This window comes from Notolabrus celidotus, chromosome 12, assembly GCF_009762535.1.
Source record: "Notolabrus celidotus isolate fNotCel1 chromosome 12, fNotCel1.pri, whole genome shotgun sequence".
In the NCBI taxonomy this organism is placed as follows: Eukaryota; Metazoa; Chordata; class Actinopteri; order Labriformes; family Labridae; genus Notolabrus; species Notolabrus celidotus.
This window is the reverse complement of record NC_048283.1, coordinates 3,690,540-3,713,154: the sequence shown is the minus strand read 5'-3', so window position 1 is coordinate 3,713,154 and position 22,615 is coordinate 3,690,540. Positions and strand designations below refer to the sequence as shown.

The window sequence follows — 22,615 nt, the reverse complement described above, 5'->3', positions numbered from 1 at the left end:
TATCGATTCTAACGTCCCCCTGTGGACAAAGTGATACCTCTTATCTCTTGTCCTGTACATGCAAAATGAATGTCAACAGATAATAACCTCATCCTGTTGTCGTTTAACATTTAGATTTATCACTCCGTGTGATTATTTGCCATGAAAACAGCCAAAAAAGGGTGTTTCTAAAGCAAGATGTCAATCATCAGTTCTGACACCTGCCCCCTCAGAGCAGTTTCAGGCATTAAAAATGACAACAAAGAAGGTAGCAGTGTTTTTGTGGATGGTCTTGTTTGCTTTTGAGGGTCATAAAGAGGGATCAGTATCAGTTTCAGTCTGTTTCCTAGCCAGTTAAAAACTCCTCATAGTGCCTTTAAGAAGACTTAAACTTGTGTTTAAGACCATACAGTCAAATGTTTTGTGACCTAAACGATCAAGTGTTAAGTTTTAGGTTTGTTTTCCCACATTCTCCCTGGTTTTATTCTCTGAGAGGGTGTCATCAAGTGAAACCTCAACCTAACTTCATGAGCAAAATTAGTATCAGCAAGTCATTTCTGCTGTCAAATAAATACAAGGAGCAAAAGCACAATATTTCCCTGTGAAACGAACGAAGTAAAAGGAAAGTTTTCTACCTCAAACTGCTATCAGCTGCTCAAGTTACAGCAAAGTCTGTCACTGCACCATGTGACCTCAACCTATGAATGCATCATCTGATGGAAAGAAGTTGAGGATTCCTCACAAACATGAAATTAAAGTTTAGAGGGGTTCATTTCAAGGGATCTGGACTCCCTGAGGTGTACTCCTGTCTGGGGTTGAAACTGCATGTGAGTGAAATCAGCTGTTTGACATGACAGCATAAAGACATTCTTAAGTAGGCCTACATTTTAAACTGCATGTTGTGATAACTCAAAAGCTGAGGACTAGATTGACCTCTTTGCCTGACAACTTATGTGAAACATCGACCTCTGCTGGAGATTTGTCTTCATTGCAGCAGGCTGGTGTAGAAATTTAAACTCCAGTCACTTGTAAATGCTCTACTCTCTAATAATCTACCACAATCAGTGTACCAAAGACAAAATAACACAAGTTTAATATACCTTTTCTTAAACTGGGAGGACTGTTTTTTGTTTGTTGTGATTTGAAGCAGCAGTTTCCAGGCAACAGGTGAGACTGATCCAAAGGTGACAGACAATGGGGATGGACAAGGTAGGCAGCTTTATCTCAACTGAATGACATAAGGGAAACTTAAAGACAAAATAACAAGGTACTGGATACAAACTTAGTCACTTATTTTAACCAACCTTTGCTTCTTTTCTCACCATAAACACAGGAGATAAACGACTCTCTTCAGAAAAGTGGAATAAGAAGAGACGTTGATGTTTCTCAACTCAGCCTATCCAAAAAGTAAGACAAACTTTTCTTGAGTTTAAAGATTAAAGCAGCCTCATAAGCTCAAAAAAAGAGGAAGAAATTACTTTCTAAATTAATTATCTGGACAGAAAGCTGACCAGTGTCCCTGACGTGTCAAGATTTCCCTTCCTGAGGGAGTTGTGGCTGAATAACAACAAGGTGAGCCTCTGCAGAGCTTCATATACCACAGTGACGGGAGGATCTTTAAGTTAACATAAGATTCTGATGTTTTCAGATCAGAGAGCTCAGCTGTCGATCCATCAACTGCTGCTTGACTGAACTCTACCTCCACAACAACAGCATCAAGTCTATATCTGGTGAATCATCAATCAATCAATCAATCAGACTTTATTTATAAAGCGCTTTTCATACAATGACATTGTAACACAAAGTGCTGTACAAGAAAAACAGCTTAAAATAGAATAAATTAAGATCCCAGCCCCAGCCCCGACCCCGAACCCACCCCATAATCCTAAGGCTAACAACACAATATGCAACAATAGTAATAAAAACACTAAAATAAATAAAATAAAAATAAATAAATAAATAAATAAAAATAAAAATAAAAATTTGCTGAACGAACTGAGGAAACGCTCTCATGTCATCTTAATGAGGAAACACTGGAGGTAAAATAAGATGTTAAAACTCAAAACAGGAAATTAAAATCACCAAAGTAAAATACATTTCTAAGATAATAAAAGACTAAAATATTAAACCATTAAAAGAAAATCAGATGTGAGACTTAAAATAAATAAATAAGTAGAATAAAAGTGACTAAATTTGAAATAGATAATAAATAAATAAATAGATAAAACTGTTAAGAATAAAAATAAAACTTAGTTAAAAGCTAGACTAAAAAGGTAGGTCTTGAGTTTGCCTTTAAAAATATTTATGCTCTGGGCAGCCCTCAGATCCTCATTACATTTACTTTGACTGTGAAAGACACCAGGCTTACTCATCAGACCTCTCTACCTTTGAGGAGTCTGCACATTAATGTCTCTTCTGGATTTGTCCTCCCTGCTCTCTCATACAGGAGCTCTAAACCATCTGACCTGCCTCAGACTTCTTCTGCTCCACAACAACCAGATCAGAGGGCTGGACGACACGATGCATGAGCTCAGGAGGATGCAGCAGCTCCAAACTGCAAGTGAGTGATGGAAGTCAGTCGTCCACTTGTGGCTATAAAGAGACACACAGTCCATGAGTCCAAAGATAGAAGACTGAACACGTCTGTAATTTGCTGCTTTTATTTAAATGAGAAGCTTCTTTGCAGCTTTTTCCCTCAATCCCATCTCCCATGAGCCCGGGTATCGCCTCCATGTGATCCACTGTTTGCCCTCCGTCCAGGTTTTAGATGGAAAAGGTCAGATCTGTAGATATTCACCTTTAATGTTGTTACCTTTGTTGCTTTAAGTCACTTCTTGTTTCTTTCTGATGTGTGTTGTTAGAGGTGAAGCCAACAGAGAGGAGGAAGTCGTTCCAGACTCACAGTCAGGAGCGTCATCGCGTCCTTCAGTCTGTGGCCTTCTGCAGACGGGCAGGATAGTCCACAAACTTAAATTCTAATCAGTAAAAATCTATAATGTCACAAATCAGAGTCTGTTTGGAGGTCCAGGGGAAGTGCTGCTCCATGAAAGGTGGGAAACATGATTTAAAGCTGAGGTCTGCTGGTTTGAAAATCACTCTAAGAGTTTGGAGTCAAACAGAAGTGAGTTTGATGGACCACTTCAGACCAGGTTCATCTGTGCTGCAGGCTCTCTTTAACACAATGAAAGGTCATTTCAAACAAGGGGTGAAGAGACACTGTGAGCAAAGATAACAGAGGAGCTAAAAGGGACGAGTGCATCTCCCTTTACTTAAAATCAGAAGGAACATTTCTGTCATTCGTCCCTCTCATTTGCATGATCAGCAACACAGCTAACACAACAAGCTCTTTTTCTGGGTTATAATCTAGTCCCTGGAGAAACACGGACATGACACACGTTGTCCGACTCTTTGTGACTTCAACTTCCACAGGATAGCATATCTGCAGATGCACTTAGTTTGTGATTGCACTTTGAGATAAAACCTGCCTTTCAGATGTCATTTTCTAATGCCGTCATGCAGCCATACATTTTATCCTTTGTACTTTTTGCTTATAAAGTCTTAAAATAAGACGTTTATTTTGACTTGTCAGGTGAATGTGGTTTACATTAGACTTAAGAAGATATTTTTTACTGGAAAGGACACAATCAGTGGCTTAGCTTTGAGTTTTTGGAGCAAGGAAATGCATGAATCTACAATTGGCTAACAGTCCACTCAAAATCTCCTCCTTGGATGGTTCAGAGATTGAGTTGACAGCTACAAATATCTAGGAATCTGGCTTGACAGCAAACTTTCTTTTGAAACACATAAACACACTGCTCACTAAGGTCAAATCCTCCTTCACACACTCTGCTAAACAGCTTCTGGTTAAAGGTGACATATCACACTTTTTTCATCAATATATATTGGTCTAAGAGGTCCCTAAAACATGTCTTTAAAGTTTATGCTAAAAAAAACACTTTGAAATCAGATTTTGGTCTGCCTGAAAAGCCCTCTTCTTCAGCCCTCCTCAGAACACTCTGTTTTCTCTCTGACCACGCCCCCTCAGGAAGTGGATGTGCCTCGGCTGTCCAGCACGTTGATCTAATGTTTACATGTTGGCTGAATATACACGGCTGCTCAGAGATCACGTTACTTCAACCCTCTGAATCTGATCCAGAATCTGATCCTGATGGAGAGGCGCCTGTAGCAGGACCTTTCTGAAGGATTGGTCACAGATTTAGTGTTTCTTGTTGTTTTATTTATCAATATGTAGACGTGTGTCTTGGTACACAGCTACAGCTACAGCTATGAACATGTAGCTATGTAGCTATGCTAACTAGTGCTAGCACTTATCCATGATAAATAAAAATCATCCACTAGATCTTCAAATCTGCAGACGTGGGGAGTAAAACCGACCTTTGTGTTTATTAAGACAGCCTACAACTAGCATGCCTCCCTCCTAAGCTCCTTGTTAGCACACATTTGTGCAGGTAATGAAAAACGGAGGAGGGATTCAGTATTATTTTATACAGTCTATGGGCTGAACAAGCTCTGAGCTCTGACTCCGTGACAGACCGGATATTGTTGTTACGTAACAAAAACACTGAAGTCTGAAACGGCTCGTTTCACACACATTTACAGAAAGGTGGAGAAATCAGAACAGGGGCAGAATGGATTTTTTTCATTCTCGGGGGGTTTGTAGACAGGGAAACAAATTTCAGGTAGAGAACCATTAAAAAGTCAATTTTGCATGATATGTCACCTTTAAGATGGCAGTACTCCCAATTTCTTGACTAAGGTGACATAGCCTACTGGTCTGCTTCCAACACTCTCCTTCACAGACTGGATGTCATTTACCACTCACCACTGTCACCTGTACTCTCAGCTGAACTGGCCTTCACTCCACTCTCGCAGTCAAACACACTGGTTTCTATTCATTTACAAATCCCTCACTGGTAAAACCCTGTTGTATCTACAGTCACTAATCAAACATCACAGCACAAACAGTAGGCTGAGCTCAAGTAGCTTTATTAACCTCATCACACCCAAAGCCCGGACCTCCTTTGGTCGCACCTCCTTCCAGTTTTCCATTTCAAATTATTGGAATCACCTGCAACAATCCCTAGAGCTGACCTCTCTCATTCCACTCGCCACTTTCAAAAACTTAATACACCCCATAACTCAACATCACTGCACTTGCTTTTAGATGTTCACTCCTGTCATATCTTTGTATTGTATTGTTCTGTCTCTAGGTTTCTCTGTATGTCCTCCCATTTTTTAAAAATGTATTTATTGTCATGCCACGTGCGTTGCCTCTTCGCCGAGGTTGTTATTGTAAATGAGAATTGGTTCTCAATTGACTTACCTGGTAAAATAAATAAATAAAATAAATCAATCTGCTCCAAAAATCAATCTGCTGACGATGATATGATGCAGTTAGTCTTTATTAAAAGGTTTGGAGCTTCCGTTGTTTGATGATTCAAATCAGTGTTTGAGAGTTTGAGTTTGTTTTTGACTTTAACTCCTCCTTCCACATCAGCCGCACGACACATGAAAGAAACTCAAACAGACCGCAGCTAGTGTTCAAAGCAAAGGGTCCTTTTATTCTGGACATGATGCTCTTTACAGACCACAACAACACTTGATTGACACATGGTTTCCTTACAGTTTGGAGAGTCCTGAGAATAAATATCATGTTTCACAATACACCAAAATAAATTCAGTTTAAGTTGTATATATATTTTAAAAAATATACATTTTTTGGTCATTGTTGTGCAGCCAAGCTATCCACCCACAGCCTGCCACCAGGTTTTCAGTACCAAACAAGTGTCTCTGTTATAAATCAGGTATTTTAGCAAACACACAACACGTCTGGTGGCTACACAGTCACATCTTTCCCTCACAGGTTGCTACAGTTTCTTAAGGCAGAGTTACGTTTCATCATTGATGAGAACCAATGACTGTATATAACGATGGACGACACACCTACACCTCCTCTAGTTGTACAAAAGTGAAGACAAAACAGCCACCATGATGGATTCTGACTTGTTATGATAGTGACATGGAAAGTTCAATGACTCTCGTGTTAGTCTTCATTTCATTGCCTCTCGCTGCATCGTGTCGTCCATCTTTTTATACAGTCTATGCTGTGAACCTTTAGCTCTTCATATATTACCCACAATTCCTCACAGTGACCTCTACCACAAACACATCAGCCTATTTTTACATTCTTGAATGACAACATCTGAAAAAATCAAAATATAAAAAAGAGAAGAAGATGATCACCGTGGCACAAACCTTCAGCGTCTCCCTGCCTGTGGGACGGTCTCAAGTCAATAATAAATATATCATAAAGTTCTTGTCTCCTCATGGACCAGTCCTTTTCTGGCTTTCATTCTCACTGCCAGTTTCTTGCTCCTTCTTCATGGTGTGTGGATGTTTTTTCTTCAGAGTGGGAGGTTGTGATGATCCTCAGTTGTCAGCAGCTGGGATGGGAGGAGGGTTCGGGGTTTCTGCTGCAGAGTCTAAGGGCGAGACCTCGCTGTTGGAGTCCACTGAGAGCTCCACCATGGAGTCTGAGACCTCCTGTACTGCTTGGCTCTCCTCTGAAACACAGAGAAGACAGGATAAGATCTGACCAAGCTTTCATACTAATGTAGGATGTCTTCTTAAAGGTGACATATCAGGCTTTTTTCATCAATATATATTGGTCTAAGAGGTCCCCAAAACATGTCTTTACAGTTTATGCTCAAAAAAACACTTTGAAATCAGATTTTGGTCTGCCTGAAAAACCCTCTTTTTCAGTCCTCCTCAGAACACTCTGTTTTCTCTCTGACCACGCCCCCTCAGGAAGTGGATGTGGCCTCGGCTCTCCAGCACGTTGATCTAATGTTTACATGTTGGCTGAATATACACGGCTGCTCACAGATCACGTTACTTCAACCCTCTGAATCTGATCCAGAATCTGATCCTGACGGAGAGGCGCCTGCAGCAGGACCTTTCTGAAGGATTGGTCACAGATTTAGTGTTTCTTGTTGTTTTATTTATCAATATGTAGACGTGTGTCTTGGTACACAGCTACGAACATGTAGCTATGTGGCTATGCTAACTAGCGCTAGCACTTATCCATGACAAATAAAAATCATCCACTAGATCTTCAAATCTGCAGACGTGGGGAGTAAAACCGACCTCTGCCAGAAAGGCAGCAGGACCTTTCTGAAGGATTGGTCACAGATTTAGTGTTTCTTGTTGTTTTATTTGTCAGTATGTCGACGTGTGTTTTGGTACACAGCTGCAGCTACGATATGTAGCTATGTAGCTATGCTAACTAGCGCTAGCACTTATCCATGATAAATAAAAATCATCCACTAGATCTTCAAATCTGCAGACGTGGGGAGTAAAACCGACCTTTGTGTTTATTAAGACAGCCTACAACTAGCATGCCTCCCTCCTAAGCTCCTTGTTAGCACACATGTGTGCAGGTAATGAAAAACAGAGGAGGGGTTGAGTTGTATTTTATACAGTCTATGGGCTGAACAAGCTCCGAGCTCTGACTTCCTGTTACAGACCGGATATTGTTGTTACGTAACAAAAACACGGAAGTCTGAAACGGCTCGTTTCAGCACACATTTACAGAAAGGTGGAGAAATCAGAACAGGGGCAGAATGGATTTTTTTCATTCTCGGGGGGTTTGAGAGAACCATTAAAAAGTCGATTTTGCATGATATGTCACCTTTAAGGTGACCTCACCTTTTTCTTTTCTTATTCTGTCATATTGGTCTAAAAGATGATCCTAACAAAGGATTGAAAACATGCTCTGGATATGAATTTGTTTGTTGAATGACGTTCATCTGATGAGATACCTGCGCGCTGCTGCATCCTCAGTCTGTCTGTTTCCTCCTCCTGCTTCTCTCTCTGGTCCTGGAGCGTCTTGCAGACTTTCTTGTGGGTGAACCAGTGCATCTTTTGGCACGCTTGGCCACAGTAGATCACCTTGAAGTAACAAAAACAGAAAACATTTAACATGTTTCTGGATAAAAGTCACAAACAGAAGAGAGAAGAAATCCATGAAATAGACAGTTTAAACATTTTATTGTTTCACTCTTTGTATTTTGACAGAAACAGTTTTTTTGTGTTGATAAAAGCAAATTTTCCATGAGTTTAAATCTGTCAACATGCTCTGAAATCTCCCCATTATCACTATCTAAAAAAGGCAGGATAAAAAACATCAAAATATCTTTGCCACCCTTGTGTCGGCCATCTGTGAATTTGTCCTGTGTTTTTTTTCCTCAACATCCTGTTGCTTGCTTGTGTTGTCTATTCGTTGTGCTCACCTGTCGCTCAGTCTATATGTTGCCTCATTTGATCTGCATGCAGCTAGTTTAATGATTGGATTGTCTTGCTCCATGTATTTTATGTCCATGGACACTTTCTCAAAAACTGTCATATCATGTCCTTATGTTGCTTTTAGTCATTTTTAATCATATGGTGCTATTTGTACTTTTCTTTTCTTCTCTTTTTTGTTTGTTTGTGTTTTGGTTTCTCCTCTACCTTCTTACTTTGATTTTATTTTACCCAATTTTATCTTTGTTTAATCTTGACCTTTTTTAACATCTGGCAAGGGACTACGGATGTAAACTAGCCTTTTGGCTAACTCTGGCATATTTACAGAAATGTTAATTAATATGCATGGTCCTTTTAAATAATAAATAAATAAATAAATAAATCTTTCCTGAGGTTGAACGATTAGAAATGTTTCATGACTAAATGGATGCATTGCTCTTGCGTCGACTAAGCAGCAACCTCCAGTCTCAAAATAAGAAGCCCATGCAGAAGTGTTATAAACTGCAGTTCATCGAGCGTCCACTAGAGGCTGGCTGCAGAAACACCAGAAACCACATACACACCCATTCAAAAAAGACGATCTTTACAGCAGAAATAAACATGTTTACAGCCTGATTCAAAAAACGTCTTGGGTCTACGTAGCTAATTTCTCTATCGGCACACACTGTACAGGGATGAATATTATCCTAACGTGACGGTTCAGAAGATATTAAGATTACAAGTTTTTGCCCAAATAAGGACATGACTGACTTGATTGACGGGCGGGAACACATAGCTGTTGGCTAGGAGGCTCAAACCCCGCCTCTTTACCTCACACTAAGTTTGGTTGAGTTCAGCATTTCCAATATGGCTCCCACCGCCGAATGGCTTCAAAACAGCGCTTTAGAAACAGGTGAGGTCACGGATACCACGTCCATTATTTCTACAGTCCATGGTGTTGACACTCACCATTTTACAGATGGAGCACCTCTTCTCCGCCCCCTTCTCTCCACAGGATGTACAAAACTCTGCGTCCATAAAGCCGACCTGACCTGTGATGGCCTGAGTCAGCACTGACAGAGCTGTCGGGTCATTCCCCTGATGGGACGGAGAGAGAGAAAGGACCAACATGATAAAAAATGAGACATGGCCCACCATGAAACGACAACACTGAAAGATTCACATATCCATGAGACTCATTCAAAGCTGAATAAAAACCAGAAGGTTCAGTCACCAACTTTCAAACGCCATGACATAAATCAATCTGATTATTTCATCCGGACTCACGATCTCTACAGGAGCGATACTCCGCACCAGCTGCTGCAGCAGAGTGGCGTCACAGTAAGGAAACTTGCGGATGCACTCTCTGAGGAACTTCTCTTGGTACACGGGGAAGCCGTCGTCCTCCCGTCCCTTCAGCAGACTACAGGAGAGAGATCAAGGAGGTGAGAGTCACATCAAATCTTCTCCTGTGGTAGTTTTCTTCCTTATGCTCAAATAGTCAGAGATCAACACTTCCAAAAACAAAATCAAGTCGCCTGCAAAGACTCAGTGCCTTCTAATAAACCACTAATGTTTTTCTAAGTGTCCCCCATGTTCTCACCTCTTGATGAGGCCGTCCAGTTTGTCCTCCCGGTCTTTGAGGAAGGAGGCACACTTTCCCAGCACGCAGCTGATGTAATGCATCTTCATGGCCAGCACCTCATTCATGTCCTGCTGCTTGATGCACTTCTCACAGATGAGCTCCATCACCCGGCGGCATTTCTCCAGAGCCTCGGGCTCGGCCAGCAGAGGGTTCTCCTTCACCAGCATCACCATCTACGACACGCAACACACACAGAAATGTTACGCCATGGCGAGATCAGGCGCTGTTGCAGTCTCACAATAAGTAAAGGGCGAATGACTGGCCCTGCTTCTGTCTGTTTCTCTCCCAATATCTGTCTGCTCTGTTGACTCGCTCCATCAGCTGTATTTATAAGTTGGCCTAAAATCAGCACCGCTTACAAGTCTAACTATGGCATGAGCAGATTTTATCCTCAGTGGTGTCACAAAATGGAGTGTGACTAATCTGCATTTCTAAAAATGTTTGAAAAGCCCTTTTTTTTTGCAGAATTATTAATCAAATTTACTTTTAGTTTTGGGCGTTTTGCCTTTATTTGATAGGACAGCTGAAGAGAGACAGGAAATGTGGGGAGAAGAGAACGGGGGAAGACATGCAGGAAATGGTCGTGGCCTGGAGTCAAACCGGCGACCTCTGCAACGAGGACTGTAGCCTGTGTATGTACAAATTAACTTTAGCTTTTGACTGTCCTACTTTATTTAAACCTTCTGGATTCAATCCAAGTACAGTCTGGCTACATTCAGACTCACTGCTGTTGATGATACTAAATGTACACATCAGTCTGAAGGAGTTTATTTTTAGCACACATGGAGCCTCATTATGTTCTCCTCTGTTGGTTTCCAAACCAACAAATCACTGCAACAGCTGATTAGCCCTCCAAACTACATGAAGGAAAACAATCAGTGGATTTTGCTGCTGCTGCTGTCTTTGGATGAAGAACAAGTCGAGGATAAAAAAAAGTCCAATTACAAACATTGACATCACCCAGGGCTGTGCAGGGAGAAGTCATAGGATGGTTGAGTAACAGAGCTGCAGGGATCTTAGATTTATCACACTTTTTTATGGCCTCTTTGACGCCAGCATGGAGCATGGAGAATGGAGCATGGAGCATGTAGTTGGAGCATGGAGCATGGAGCATTGAGCATTGAGCATGGAGCATAGAGCATGGAGCATGGAGCTTGGAGCATGGAGAATGGCGCATGGAGCATGGAGTATGGAGTATGGAGCATGGAGCATGGAGAATGGCGCATGGAGCATGGAGCTTGAAGCATGGAGCATGAAGCATGGAGCATGGAGCTTAGAGCATGGAGCTTGGAGCATGGAGCATGGAGCATGGAGCATGGAGCTTGAAGCATGGAGCATGAAGCATGGAGCACGGAGCATGGAGCTTAGAGCATGGAGCTTGGAGCATGGAGCATGGAGAATGGCGCATGGAGCATGGAGCTTGAAGCATGGAGCATGAAGCATGGAGCTTGGAGCATGTAGCTTGGAGCATGGAGCTTAGAGCATGGAGCTTGGAGCATGGAGCATGGAGCTGTCTTACCTTGACCGGGTTCAGGTTTGTGCTCATGATGACCTTATGGAGCGGCCCTGCAAGTTTTGGTGGCAGCTTCGGTTCCTTCTCCAGACCCTGAGACTTGGTGTAGTAATCTAATCTGGCCCGGGAGAAGAAGTTGTTGATGACAGTGACGCAGTCGTGCTGCCCTGAGGAGGGGAAATCAAGAGGGTTCATTTTGTTTGTCAGAGTAACTTCCATGCCATTTTTTTTAGAGCTGCACTAGAAGAGAAGCTTTGGAGCAATCTGACTTCTTCTTTCAAGTGTGTTCAGAAGAAGAGGGATGTGTGATCCCATGTCTTTGTGTGTATGATGATATAAGACTCAAGAGCACTGGAAGTCACGTCCAGACGTACCAACAAAGGCGGCCATCTGTGCTGCTGTCCTGCCAACAGAGTTGACCACGTCTGTTTCTGCCCCCGCATCCAACATCATCCACGTGATATCAGTCTTACCTAACAGCACGAGGAGAGAGGAGTGATCATTTTATACTCAGACCTTAAATTCAAACATTTAAAACACAGTTTCTCTGATGCATTGATAGCACACCTGACAGGCCGGCAAACATCAGCGCTGTGTATCCGTGCTCGTGCTGATTGCAGTTCACATCCGCTCCGTGTTGCAGCAGCAGCTTGCACATGTCTGCTTTTCCTTTGTAAGCGGCGTGCATGAGAGGGGTCATCCCGTACTGTGGAGCAGACAGGAAAGAGCGTTGTTTAACTTTGACATAAGCTCTCACAGCTTCCATTACTCAACATGCCATCCATCTCAAACACCTGATTCTGACAGGCTGACTCTGAAGGGTGACACACAAAGACAGGACATGAAGGACCTTCTTCACAACCCTCCAGAGGGACCCAGGAGTCCTCTTGTCCAACACATATGTCACTGAAGTGCTTCGCTTAAAAATGTTGGTGCATTTTGTCTTACACAAAACATAAAGTCAACTCCAGCGCATCCTTTAGAGGCCTCGAGTGTTTTCTGTACAAACACAGCAGGTCTTCATCAAAATTTACCTCAAGACTCTTTCCAAACAGAGCTGGTCTAGACCATACTCTATGTTCTGTTATTAACAAAGACCCAACATTAAGACAGGATAAGATCCAGTCCCATTTTACAGTGGGAGACTCATTCCCCCCACGTGCACCCCAGAACACCACAGGAAGTCATTCCTGCCTGTGGCCATCAGACTGTACAACTTCTCCCTCTGATCCCTGAACAATAACCCATACTCTGTGCAATAACCATGGAATACACTGTGTAATATCCCTGCCATTCCCAGCGCTATTGTACATAGATAAGTCCAACTATTCTGTGCTTCTGTATATACTGTATTGTATTTTATTTTATTTTTTATTTAATTGTATTCCATTTTATTTGAAATTCATTTTATTTTATCTTATTTGTATTTTTATTTTATTTTATTCCTTCTTCAATTCATATTTTGACTTTCTTACATACTGTTTATAATAGCTCTGTAATGACCAAATTGTCCTCCCCGGGATAAATACAGCATTTCTGATTCTGATTCTGATTCAGACAGGACTCAGTCTGATCTCATCCTAATCCACCATGAGCAGAGCACTTTGCAGCATTTAGCAAGTTACAGCAGCAAGGACAAACTTCCTTTACCAGGCAGAAACCTCCAGCAGGACCAGACTCATGTTAGACACACATCTGCTGAGACCGTGTTGACTAACACTTGTACAGTGATCGTTAAATGCAGGGCAAATATATTTACAGCCAGGCAGTAGATGTTTTAATGATGCATTGTTGCTTTAAGTTAAATCAGATGGCTTGTCACCCCTTGCTGTTTTAAGTATTGTTTTTTCAGGAGTGATGTTTCATGTCACTACTCAAGACACATTTTTACAGGAAAGCTTTTTGATTTTATTTAATTTTAGCTCTGATTTTAAGGGTCTGTTTTATAAGTACTTTTATTTCATTTTATTTTTATTAGTTAATTTTGCTTTTCACTTATATTTGTTTTTATTGCCAACTGTGAAGCACTTTGTTACCTGTATTGAAAAGTGCTATATAAATAAAGTATTATTATTATTATTATTATTATCCATCCATCCATTATCTTGACCGCTTATCCCGTTAGGGGTCACGGGGGGCTGGAGCCTATCCCAGCTGGCTTCGGGCGGAAGGCAGGGTACGCCCTGGACAGGTCGCCAACCTATCACAGGGCTATTATTATTATTATTATTATTATTATTATTATTATTATGTCAAGCTTTGCAAAAAAAAGATAAAAGTCTACCTTGCAGAGGACAAAATATTCTGCATGTTACACCCATAGACTGTTTAACTCTTTATTTGTCATTGTCATATGTTCAATGAAATTAGAAGCGCTGCTCCTGATGGTGCATGTTATAAATAAAAATAAAATAAAAACAGGTAGAAAATATGTATAAAAGAAAATATAAATATAGTAATAATATAAAACAAATGTGGAATATATACAGTCAGGTGGGGGGAAGAGGTATTTGAGTTTAAGATATTTCACATATGGAAAGTTTTCACAGTTCCTGGTATTGCATTGACATGAATATTATTGCACAGTCATAAAAGGTTTGTTTATGTCAGCTGTTTGTGGGTGTTTAGTGTTGTGATGGCTCTCAGGAATTTCAGGTATAAGAGGGCAAAACAAACCTCTCACAAACCTGCATGTTCATCCTGCAATAAAATAACTGTGAACAATGCAACATCATTAAATGTAAATAAGAGCAAGTATAAGTTACTCATGTCAGAAAGTTACCTCATCCAGACAGTTGACTCTGACATCCTTACATCCCAGCAGCCTTGAAGCTTCCTGCACATTTCCTGAATGCAAAACAACAATAAATATTATTACAGCATAAACACAACACCAGGCTTTACCTGCAGGTATTGCAATACTTTTATTTGTCATTAAATCAGGTACTATAATCTCATTTCTGCACAATGCATATCCCCTGATTTTACAGTGCAATTATTTAAACACACACTACATTAAGATGCATGTATTCTTTCTTGTTGAGCTCACTCTGACATGAAATAAGTGTTTAAATGTAAATTCACTGATGCATTGTTGTCAATGTTATGATTAGCTTCATTAAAAACATGAATGCAAACTAAGAAAAGTACAGAGGAGAGCTAGTCATGAAAACACTGTTAGCTATCAGCAGATCACACAGCCTAGTACAGCTAAGTGAATTGACTAACAAAGGAAGTTATTAATTAGTAAGTGTTAATCTAGTTATTCATTATTTTGTTTTATTCACACTATAACTCAAAGCTAATGAAAGCTAACCCCTGTGTGCTTTCCAGAGGGATTAGCGTTAGCCGAAGAGGCTTACCTGCAGTTATAACCTCAAACAGTTCCTTTTCACTGGCAGATAAATCTCCCTTCTTTGGAGCAGACATGTTGGAGACGTGTAGTTTTGATATCAGGTGATAACAGCTCTGATTAAAGGTGAAGATGTTCAGTTAAAGCAGCTTCAGGAGCTCCAGCAGTCTACTGATGCTCGGGCATGAAGCATGAAGGCTAGCACAGAGCACAGAGCGAGCTGTCATGTGGACTGTACCACTGCGGACTGTAAGAGGGGGGGGACAGAGGGGGGACGACACAATGAAATGGTACTTTCCTTTGTTATCAGAAACTCAAACATCCTTTCAAAATAATTTAATGTCTCTTTTAAAACATTGTAATCACACACAGTCATTATATTTATGGATATGGCCTTAAATTTAACTCACTCATAACAGATACCCCCCCGTGATATTCCCTCTAATACTAAAGTCCACGGAAGTCTAGAAGGTTCACTGAAGCACATGTAAGAGAGTTAGCTCATGCAGAGTATTTACCTTTACACACAGGCTGGGACACTTTGCAGTAAAATGAAGCAACTACAGAGTTTCAAAGAATGCTTTAGTGAAATTGTGCAGGAAAATTAACAAAACAGAGGTGGTAAATAAATAAGTACACTGCAGATACTCAAGACCAAACATTTTGGGGCATTGTTTTGAATTATGCAACAATACTCCACTGCATTCAGAGGTTAAAAGTACATTATGCTCTACTGAATGTATGGGGTTTTTTTTGTTTTTTTTTTAAAAGTGGTATGCATTGGATTTTTGTATTAATTTTTTCCACATAAGAGCATCCTTTGGCCCTTCAGATCCATCTCCTGCTCTTACATGGGAGCCAAGCCGATTTGGGACCACAGGAGCACAATAGTAGTTATTTGTTATAGTGGATTCCTCCTCTATAACAACCAACTCAAAATTCCTGGCTACTTACATCATAAATGAATAGTTATGCAACACATTGAGAAATAATTTAACCAATTTTGAAACATTTATACTCTTTTGAACTGTCTACTTTGCTGCTGTGACACTTAAATGTCCCCGTATGTGGGACGATTAAAGGACTATCTTATCTTATATTTCTTCCATTGAAAACAGTCTGTTCCACTCACAGTTTGAGCTGCTTATACAATAGGGGCGTGTTTATAGGCAAGGCAATGCAGCTTTATTTGTACAGCACATTTCATACAGGAGGGCAACTCAATGTGCTTTACATTAAAACATTAAAAGCATTGGAGACATTCAGACAAGCATAAAAGAGCACAATTAAAAAGACACATATAATAAAACATAGAAAAGAAAAGGAAAATTAGAGATATATAAAAAAATTAAATTAAAATGTGCATTTAAAGTGAGTTAAAATAAGCTAAGATAGGAAGGCAGTGGCAAATAAATAAGTCTTAGTCTTTGATTTTAAAGAGGTGAGAGTTGGAGCAGACCTGCAGCTTTCAGGGAGTTTATGGTGCATAATGACTAAATGAATAAATGCTGCTCCACCATGTTTCGCTCTGACTCTAGACTTGTTTAAAAGGGGTGGCCAGGGTGTTACACCACACACAAATAAATAGCATTTACCCTCTTTGTCTTCACTATCTATTTGAAGAACTATCAGATAAGTATCATACAGATGTTATATTCCTGTATAGACTATTTTATTTTAACGATAAATACAACACAGTGGCAACCCATACATTTTCTAACCTTAGCTCTCTAAAGACTTACTATGTTTGTCTAGTGTTGTGATTGTAGGCACAAACAAAAGAGAATATGCTACATAAGATCCAAAGAAAGCTACAGCTATTCTGTTAACATATCCCAAAAAAATTATTTTAATCTAAGTCCTGCCTCTGACAAGACAAATAGCCAATCAAGGCATAGGATTTGGGGTTGGCTAATTAGATTTAAAGGGGGTCCAGTGAAAGCCTTTAGTTATAGTTCACCTTATGACCTCCTTTAAACGTGTTCATTTAGCTGTAGAATATGTCATTGCTGATCCGGAGGCTATAGATTCAGAACCGCACTTCCTGGACTGCAATTCTAAGTCCCTTGTTTTAATGACAGCATGTTGTTCATTGGCTTGTCTTTGGTATTGGATCACCACTTAGAGATGTGGTCCCAGAATTGGGGTCTTGAAACTGCAGCCTCTGGCTCTGCAGACACTTCCAGCAAAGTAAAACAAGGCAAACATGGCCGCTTGAATTAGGAATCAGAGACTCATACCTGATTGATTTTTTTTTGTTGCCTTGTCTGTGTCAGACTGTGTTCTGTTTGGTGTTTACTTCAATATCTTCAATTTTGTAGATTTCTCTGACATAGCAAACCAGCATCAAATCAACCGGACGTCTCTTTGAACATTGAAATGATTACAGCGACTCCTCAAGAGTCTGTGATTAGAGCCACATCCCTATAGCAACAGTTCATTCTTCATAACAACAGTCTGCTATTCAGAAACAACAGACCATATAAGATGTTTGTAGTCAAGGTTTACAGTCTGTGCTGCTTGTCTGATTCTTTTCTGGTTCCTTGATGAAAACTCTTCCATCAGGTTGAGTTCTCCATTGTATGCTGGTAATGCCGGTTCCATTCAGCTGCTGCTTGATCTGAGGAACAAAACACAAATAAAACTACCAATTAAACTCTCAACTCAACTCATTTTTATTCATATAGCACATTTCATACATACAAGCATGCAGCCCAAAGTGCTTCACAAAGGAACTGAGTCAGTAAACAACAGTAATAAGTAAAAGTCAAAAGGAAAGGGATATAAAATACTTAAAAATATGACCATGAGGATCAGATCAATAAAATCAAATCAGAGAAGTGACAGAAAAATAAAATAAAATAGTATCAATAAAATAAAATCAGATAAATAGAAGAAAAAAAACAAATAAAGTATAATAAGATAAGATAGAAAAAAATAAAATAATTAAAAATGATGTCAAAGCTTTGCTTAATTGCAATAGATCTCAGTTTAACATGCTTAAACAAACTATTGACTGATAAGACTTAGTTTAAGGAGTTTCATACGTAATAATCCTGTTAATTTATTATAATGAAGATGATTTACATTCACTATTTATTTAACAAAACATGCACTTTGCATTAGACTCACATGTTTCAGGATGTCCTCTTTCACTGCAGGAACATTTAGATCCAAGCCGGATTCATTTAAGCTGATCTTCACTTTGTAGACGTGCTTGAAAGCTGAAACCAAAGAGAGAAGAATCATTAAGACTACGATTAAATGTTTTGTTCTTGCATTTCTGTGTCCGGCTCCGAAGACAAGACCCACTCAGTATAAGAAATGAACATTTCACCATTTTTGTGTTCTGAGTTTGTCTCTGACAAACGACAATAAACACCAACATAAAGAGTTATTGATAAAAAGGTAAACAACACGATCAACTGTAATCAAAGACTTTGAATTGAAAGTAGAAAGAATGTAAATGTCGTACTTTTCTCATAGGCGCAGAGGAACCGATGTGGGTTGGTACATTCTTGTGGTTCCCATCTGCCATCGTTTCTCACATTCACACACTCCTTCACGCTGATGTCTGTGTGAACAACTTGATCGGCTGTCCAGTGTCTCAATGAAGAGCTGTTCCCGTCAGACCACTCCCAAGGGTCTCTGAACAGACCAGTCCACACTTGCTCGTCACCAATTAGCTCCTGGAGTATCTTGCTTTCTTCCTCGTTCCTCACACTGGTCAGGTCTGTGAAATGAGTCCTGCAGTGCTCCCGAGCAGACATCCAACTGATTCTTTTAGAGGTGAGACGGTACTGTTCAGGACCATTCTTTGTCTCTAAATGAGAAAATATACAATTAAATATCACAGGTTTTGTAATAAATGGGCCGTGACTTTTAATTTAATGTGATAATGCTTTCCACGTCAAAGTTGCTTGACATACTTGAGTTAAAGTTCTAAACTCAAACTGCTTTTTCAAAGAATTTCAACACATATTTTCACAATGCATGAGTTAGTTAACACTCACCATCAAAGCAAACTGCATAATACAATGTAGTACAACTGTCTGTATAGAATAAGCCATATTTGAAAGAACCACAGTTGTTAGCATCGTAATGTTTCCATTTTATGTAGCCCTTCTCTCCCTTCTTGTAGAAATCCTTCTGTTCCAGAGACCAATGCCATTTCAAATGCTTCCCTTTATGGAGTCCGATCCACACGCCATTTTCGTGTCGTCCACCCACAGCTTCAAGAGCATTTTGCATTTGTGCCATGTCCTCTATGGTGGCCAGGTCTCCGAGTTTCTCTCTGCAGTAGATTCTTGCCTCATACCAGGTATTTGTATGTTGAGATAACTCATAATGGATTACACATGAGGACAAGGAACACAGGCCTGAGGGAGAAATAGGTTAAAGTACATGATGTAGTGAAAAAAACAAAACATTTTACACAACTTTCTTTCATTAACAATGCTTCTTTAAAGACAGTTTAAAATAAATGATTTCTGAAATTCCTTCTGAACAGTATCCAGGCGTAAATGAGAGATTGCTTTCTGGTTTTGTCTTTTTTTTTTTTTATTATTTGATGTGATGTTTTGTGAGAGAAAACGAGGAAATGCTGAGTTTATCCGTCCCTTTCACATAAGGACATAATTTGACGAGCAACCTAAAGATGTGAAGTAGCTGTAAGACATCATTTGTGTTTCTGGAATACAGAAAATAAACACTGACCTGAGAGAAGAAGGAGCAGGTGTATTCGATCCATGGCTGTTCAAGAGAAAATGTTCAAAGGAAAGGAAATTAACTTTCATAATTCAGCAAGAAGCATTACTCTGCCAACGATCAGGCTGATTGTGTCAGTTTGATTGTGCACACACACTAATCCTACGCGGAAACTAGAGCTGTCACCATTAACATGTTGTTTGTGATTCAAATGAAGTCTGAAATGAACGCCTAAAACAACACCTAAACTATGTTGTGCCTCTGCACACTGTACTGTAGTGGTGCACCTTAAACTGCTGCAGCTTCTTCCTGCTTCCTTCTGGAGCAAACAACACCACAGAGCTTTTGAATTGTCAGTATAGACAAGTCAAAAGTAGATGCACTTTGTTTCAAATGGAATTAAAACATCATTAGTTTGAGCAATCACCTTAGAGCTAAGCAAACAGGTGCAGCTAGTCAAACTGATTTGAGCGGGGATCAGCATCACAAAACCCTGCTGAGGTGAGGGAATCGAGCTTTAGCCGGTAACTTACACAAAAGCAAGGGTTTTAGCGACTGAAAATGCAAACTTTTCCATAAGGGAATTATATTTTAAAAGCAACATGATTCGCTGATCCTATGAAAACATGACACCACAGCTCCATGCACACTACTTTCACAGTTACAAAGAAAAACAAACAAATAATTCACAAATAACAAATCAGAATAATAATAGGAATAACACTGCGGCAAGGCAAGCAACAGTATACAACAGCTGACCCCTCCTCTTATGTTGTGGGTCAAATTGACCCCTTTTAAAGTCTATTTCAGGCATTAATTGCCTTCCAAACCAGCTAAATGCAGCATAAAAATCTGGGCAGCATGTGACAGAAGAGGTGTCGTGTTAATTTATCAACATCACTTCATAAATAAAATAAAAAATTCAAACTATTAAATAAAATAAACAAAAATCTATGTCATTTAAAACTATTGTATTTATATTTAGGGCTTTCCAATGTACATTAAAAAAAGTTTTAACATTAATTTTAATGAAAAACGAGTGAGTTATCCTCATTGAACCATGATCTGTGAGAATTAAAGAACACCAATGGACTAAATGTTGATTTAAATGGTTAGTATTGGAGTTAAAAATTAGATTGAAAAAAATGTGTATCGAGATTTTTTGGGTTCTGACGCTTTTGGATAATTGAATATGCCCCGGGTCAAATTGACCCAGGAACATTATTGCTGTTCCAGAGAAACAAACATAACAGGAGGGTTAAGCATATGCTAGTCTACAGAAATGGGTTTTGAGCGGCTTTTTAAAAGTGTCAACTGAGTCCACTGATCTTAAACTCTTAAGCCTGGAGTTCGGAACAACCAACAAACCCTAATCATAACAAAAAATAAAATAATAAAATAATAAAGTAATAAAAACAATGGCTAACGAGGATGAGGATGCAGCCACCAGACCCCAGCAGCTGTACAATGTTAGGCTGCGTTGTGTGACCAGGAGGGAGAGAGGGGAGGGGGCAGGGGGGAATATTTGGTTAGTTTTGACTTATGTGGTAGTTCTCTTTATTTATTAGGTATTTTCTGTACTCTGTGTTAGTTGCTCAATCATTTGTAATGAGTTCGCTAATTGTAAGTGTTGTTTTAGGGGTGTACATGTTTTAGAATTAGGGGCAGGTGTGACTGATTGCACTGGTGTGGGAGGAGACTGAGGGAGCATGAAAAGGCTGAGTGAGTTCAGTCAGAGAGAGGCTGTTTCCGAAATCGCCTACTATACTAGCAGTACGTACTGATATGTCCAAAATTCAGTATGTAGTAAGTAGTATGTGAACAAGAGCAAAATCTGCAGTAAGCCAAAACTCCCCGGATGTCTACTGATTCGGGAAAATATCTCAGTGTGCATCGGACCAGTCTGCCTCGCGTACTGTTTCCCATAATGCACAGCGCTCGTTCTGCTTTTTCTTTTTCCTCATTTTTTGACGGGAGGAAATCCGTTTTTGGGTGCTGTTAAAGTTATCAAATTACATATAAACCACTTCCTAACTTTTTAAATCATAAATGGATGCTAAATAAGCATTTTATTTATCGGCTTCGCCGTTGCTTACTTCTTTTTAAAAGTGTCAACTGAGTCCACTGATCTTAAACTCTTAAGCCTGGAGTTCGGAACAACCAACAAACCCTAATCATAACAAAAAATAAAATAATAAAATAATAAAGTAATAAAAACAATGGCTAACTACTGAGCTATGATTGTGCTCTTACGAGTCAATTATCTATATTATCTAATTATATATTATCTATAATCAAGGATTAAAGGACTCATGTCTCAGCAGGATGCAGAAAAACTCCTCCATGCATTTATCTTTAGCAGACTAGACTACTGTAACGGGGTCTTTACAGGACTCCCTAAAAAGTCCATCAGACGGCTGCAGCTCATACAGAATGCTGCTGCTCGAGTCCTAACAAGGACCAACAAAGTAGACCACATCACTCTAGTTCTTAGATCTCTACACTGGCTTCCTGTCTGTCAGAGAATAGACTTTAAAATCCTGCTGATGGTTTATAAAGCACTGAATGGTTTAGGCCCAAAATACATTGCTGATCTGCTGCTACTTTATGAACCACCTCGACCTCTGAGGTCATCAGGTACTGGTCTGCTTTCAGTTCCTAGAGTCAGAAGGAAACATGGTGAAGCAGCGTTTAGTCATTATGCACCACATATCTGGAACACACTCCCTGAAAGCTGCAGGTCTGCTCCAACTCTCACCTCTTTTAAATCAAAAGATTAAGACTTTTTTATTTCCCACTGCCTTCCTATCTTAGCTCATTTTAACTCTCTATAAATTAAAATTTGGTAACACTTTACAATAAGGGTCCATTAATTAGCGTTAGTTAATGCATTATTAAGCATTAATTAACAGTTTAATAATAGTTTAATAATCGTCATAATGTATTACCTAACATTAACTAACACATTAGTTAGTGCATTAATAAGCAGTTAATTAATGTCCACTGCTCAGAGTTAATTAATACATTATTAAGCATTAATAAAAGTTACAAAACTTAATTAGTTAACCATTAGTGAATGCTTTCTGGACCCTTATTGTAAAGTGTAACACATGCATCA

General features: G+C 39.6%; 3 protein-coding genes across 3 annotated transcripts; 1 reads left to right on the top strand and 2 right to left on the bottom strand.

Annotated features, from left to right (window-relative positions):
* Nucleotides 1-1,130: 1,130 nt before the first annotated feature.
* On the top strand, nucleotides 1,131-2,984 carry LOC117823126 (leucine-rich repeat-containing protein 72). Its single transcript, XM_034698194.1, has 7 exons — nucleotides 1,131-1,188; nucleotides 1,313-1,386; nucleotides 1,482-1,551; nucleotides 1,628-1,709; nucleotides 2,426-2,539; nucleotides 2,666-2,755; nucleotides 2,841-2,984. Exons 1-7 carry the CDS (start codon nucleotides 1,174-1,176, stop codon nucleotides 2,936-2,938), a joined length of 543 nt encoding a protein of 180 aa, XP_034554085.1. The 5' UTR covers nucleotides 1,131-1,173; the 3' UTR covers nucleotides 2,939-2,984.
* A 2,551-nt stretch (nucleotides 2,985-5,535) lies between these two features.
* ankmy2a (ankyrin repeat and MYND domain containing 2a) lies at nucleotides 5,536-14,983 on the bottom strand. Its single transcript, XM_034698538.1, has 10 exons — nucleotides 14,801-14,983; nucleotides 14,221-14,285; nucleotides 12,006-12,144; nucleotides 11,813-11,911; nucleotides 11,445-11,605; nucleotides 9,884-10,098; nucleotides 9,568-9,703; nucleotides 9,250-9,378; nucleotides 7,821-7,950; nucleotides 5,536-6,563 (listed from the first exon to the last, which is right to left on the bottom strand). The coding sequence occupies exons 1-10, from the start codon at nucleotides 14,865-14,867 to the stop codon at nucleotides 6,430-6,432; spliced, it is 1,275 nt and encodes a 424-aa protein (XP_034554429.1). The 5' UTR covers nucleotides 14,868-14,983; the 3' UTR covers nucleotides 5,536-6,429.
* A 1,287-nt stretch (nucleotides 14,984-16,270) lies between these two features.
* Nucleotides 16,271-19,809, bottom strand: LOC117823255 (macrophage mannose receptor 1-like). The gene is made up of 6 exons (XM_034698376.1): nucleotides 19,785-19,809; nucleotides 19,507-19,542; nucleotides 18,804-19,169; nucleotides 18,266-18,613; nucleotides 17,923-18,014; nucleotides 16,271-17,410 (listed from the first exon to the last, which is right to left on the bottom strand). The coding sequence occupies exons 2-6, from the start codon at nucleotides 19,538-19,540 to the stop codon at nucleotides 17,288-17,290; spliced, it is 963 nt and encodes a 320-aa protein (XP_034554267.1). The 5' UTR covers nucleotides 19,541-19,542; nucleotides 19,785-19,809; the 3' UTR covers nucleotides 16,271-17,287.
* Between the last annotated feature and the right edge of the window lie 2,806 nt (nucleotides 19,810-22,615).

Excerpts from the sequence above, each read along its gene's own strand:
- LOC117823255 (XM_034698376.1), bottom strand. The coding sequence starts at position 19,540 with ATGGATCGAATACACCTGCTCCTTCTTCTCTCAG. Across the intron at positions 19,170-19,506 it reads CCTGCTCCTTCTTCTCTCAG|GCCTGTGTTCCTTGTCCTCA; the intron begins GTCAGTGTTTAT and ends TTTCTCCCTCAG. Across the intron at positions 18,015-18,265 it reads CCTCTGCGCCTATGAGAAAA|CTTTCAAGCACGTCTACAAA; the intron begins GTACGACATTTA and ends CTTTGGTTTCAG.
- LOC117823126 (XM_034698194.1), top strand. Across the intron at positions 1,710-2,425 it reads CAGCATCAAGTCTATATCTG|GAGCTCTAAACCATCTGACC; the intron begins GTGAATCATCAA and ends TCTCTCATACAG. Across the intron at positions 2,540-2,665 it reads GCAGCAGCTCCAAACTGCAA|CTTTTTCCCTCAATCCCATC; the intron begins GTGAGTGATGGA and ends GCTTCTTTGCAG.
- ankmy2a (XM_034698538.1), bottom strand. The coding sequence starts at position 14,867 with ATGTCTGCTCCAAAGAAGGGAGATTTATCTGCCAGTGAAAAGGAACTG. Across the intron at positions 11,606-11,812 it reads ACAGATGGCCGCCTTTGTTG|GGCAGCACGACTGCGTCACT; the intron begins GTACGTCTGGAC and ends TCCCCTCCTCAG. Across the intron at positions 9,379-9,567 it reads GTATCGCTCCTGTAGAGATC|GGGAATGACCCGACAGCTCT; the intron begins GTGAGTCCGGAT and ends CCGTCCCATCAG.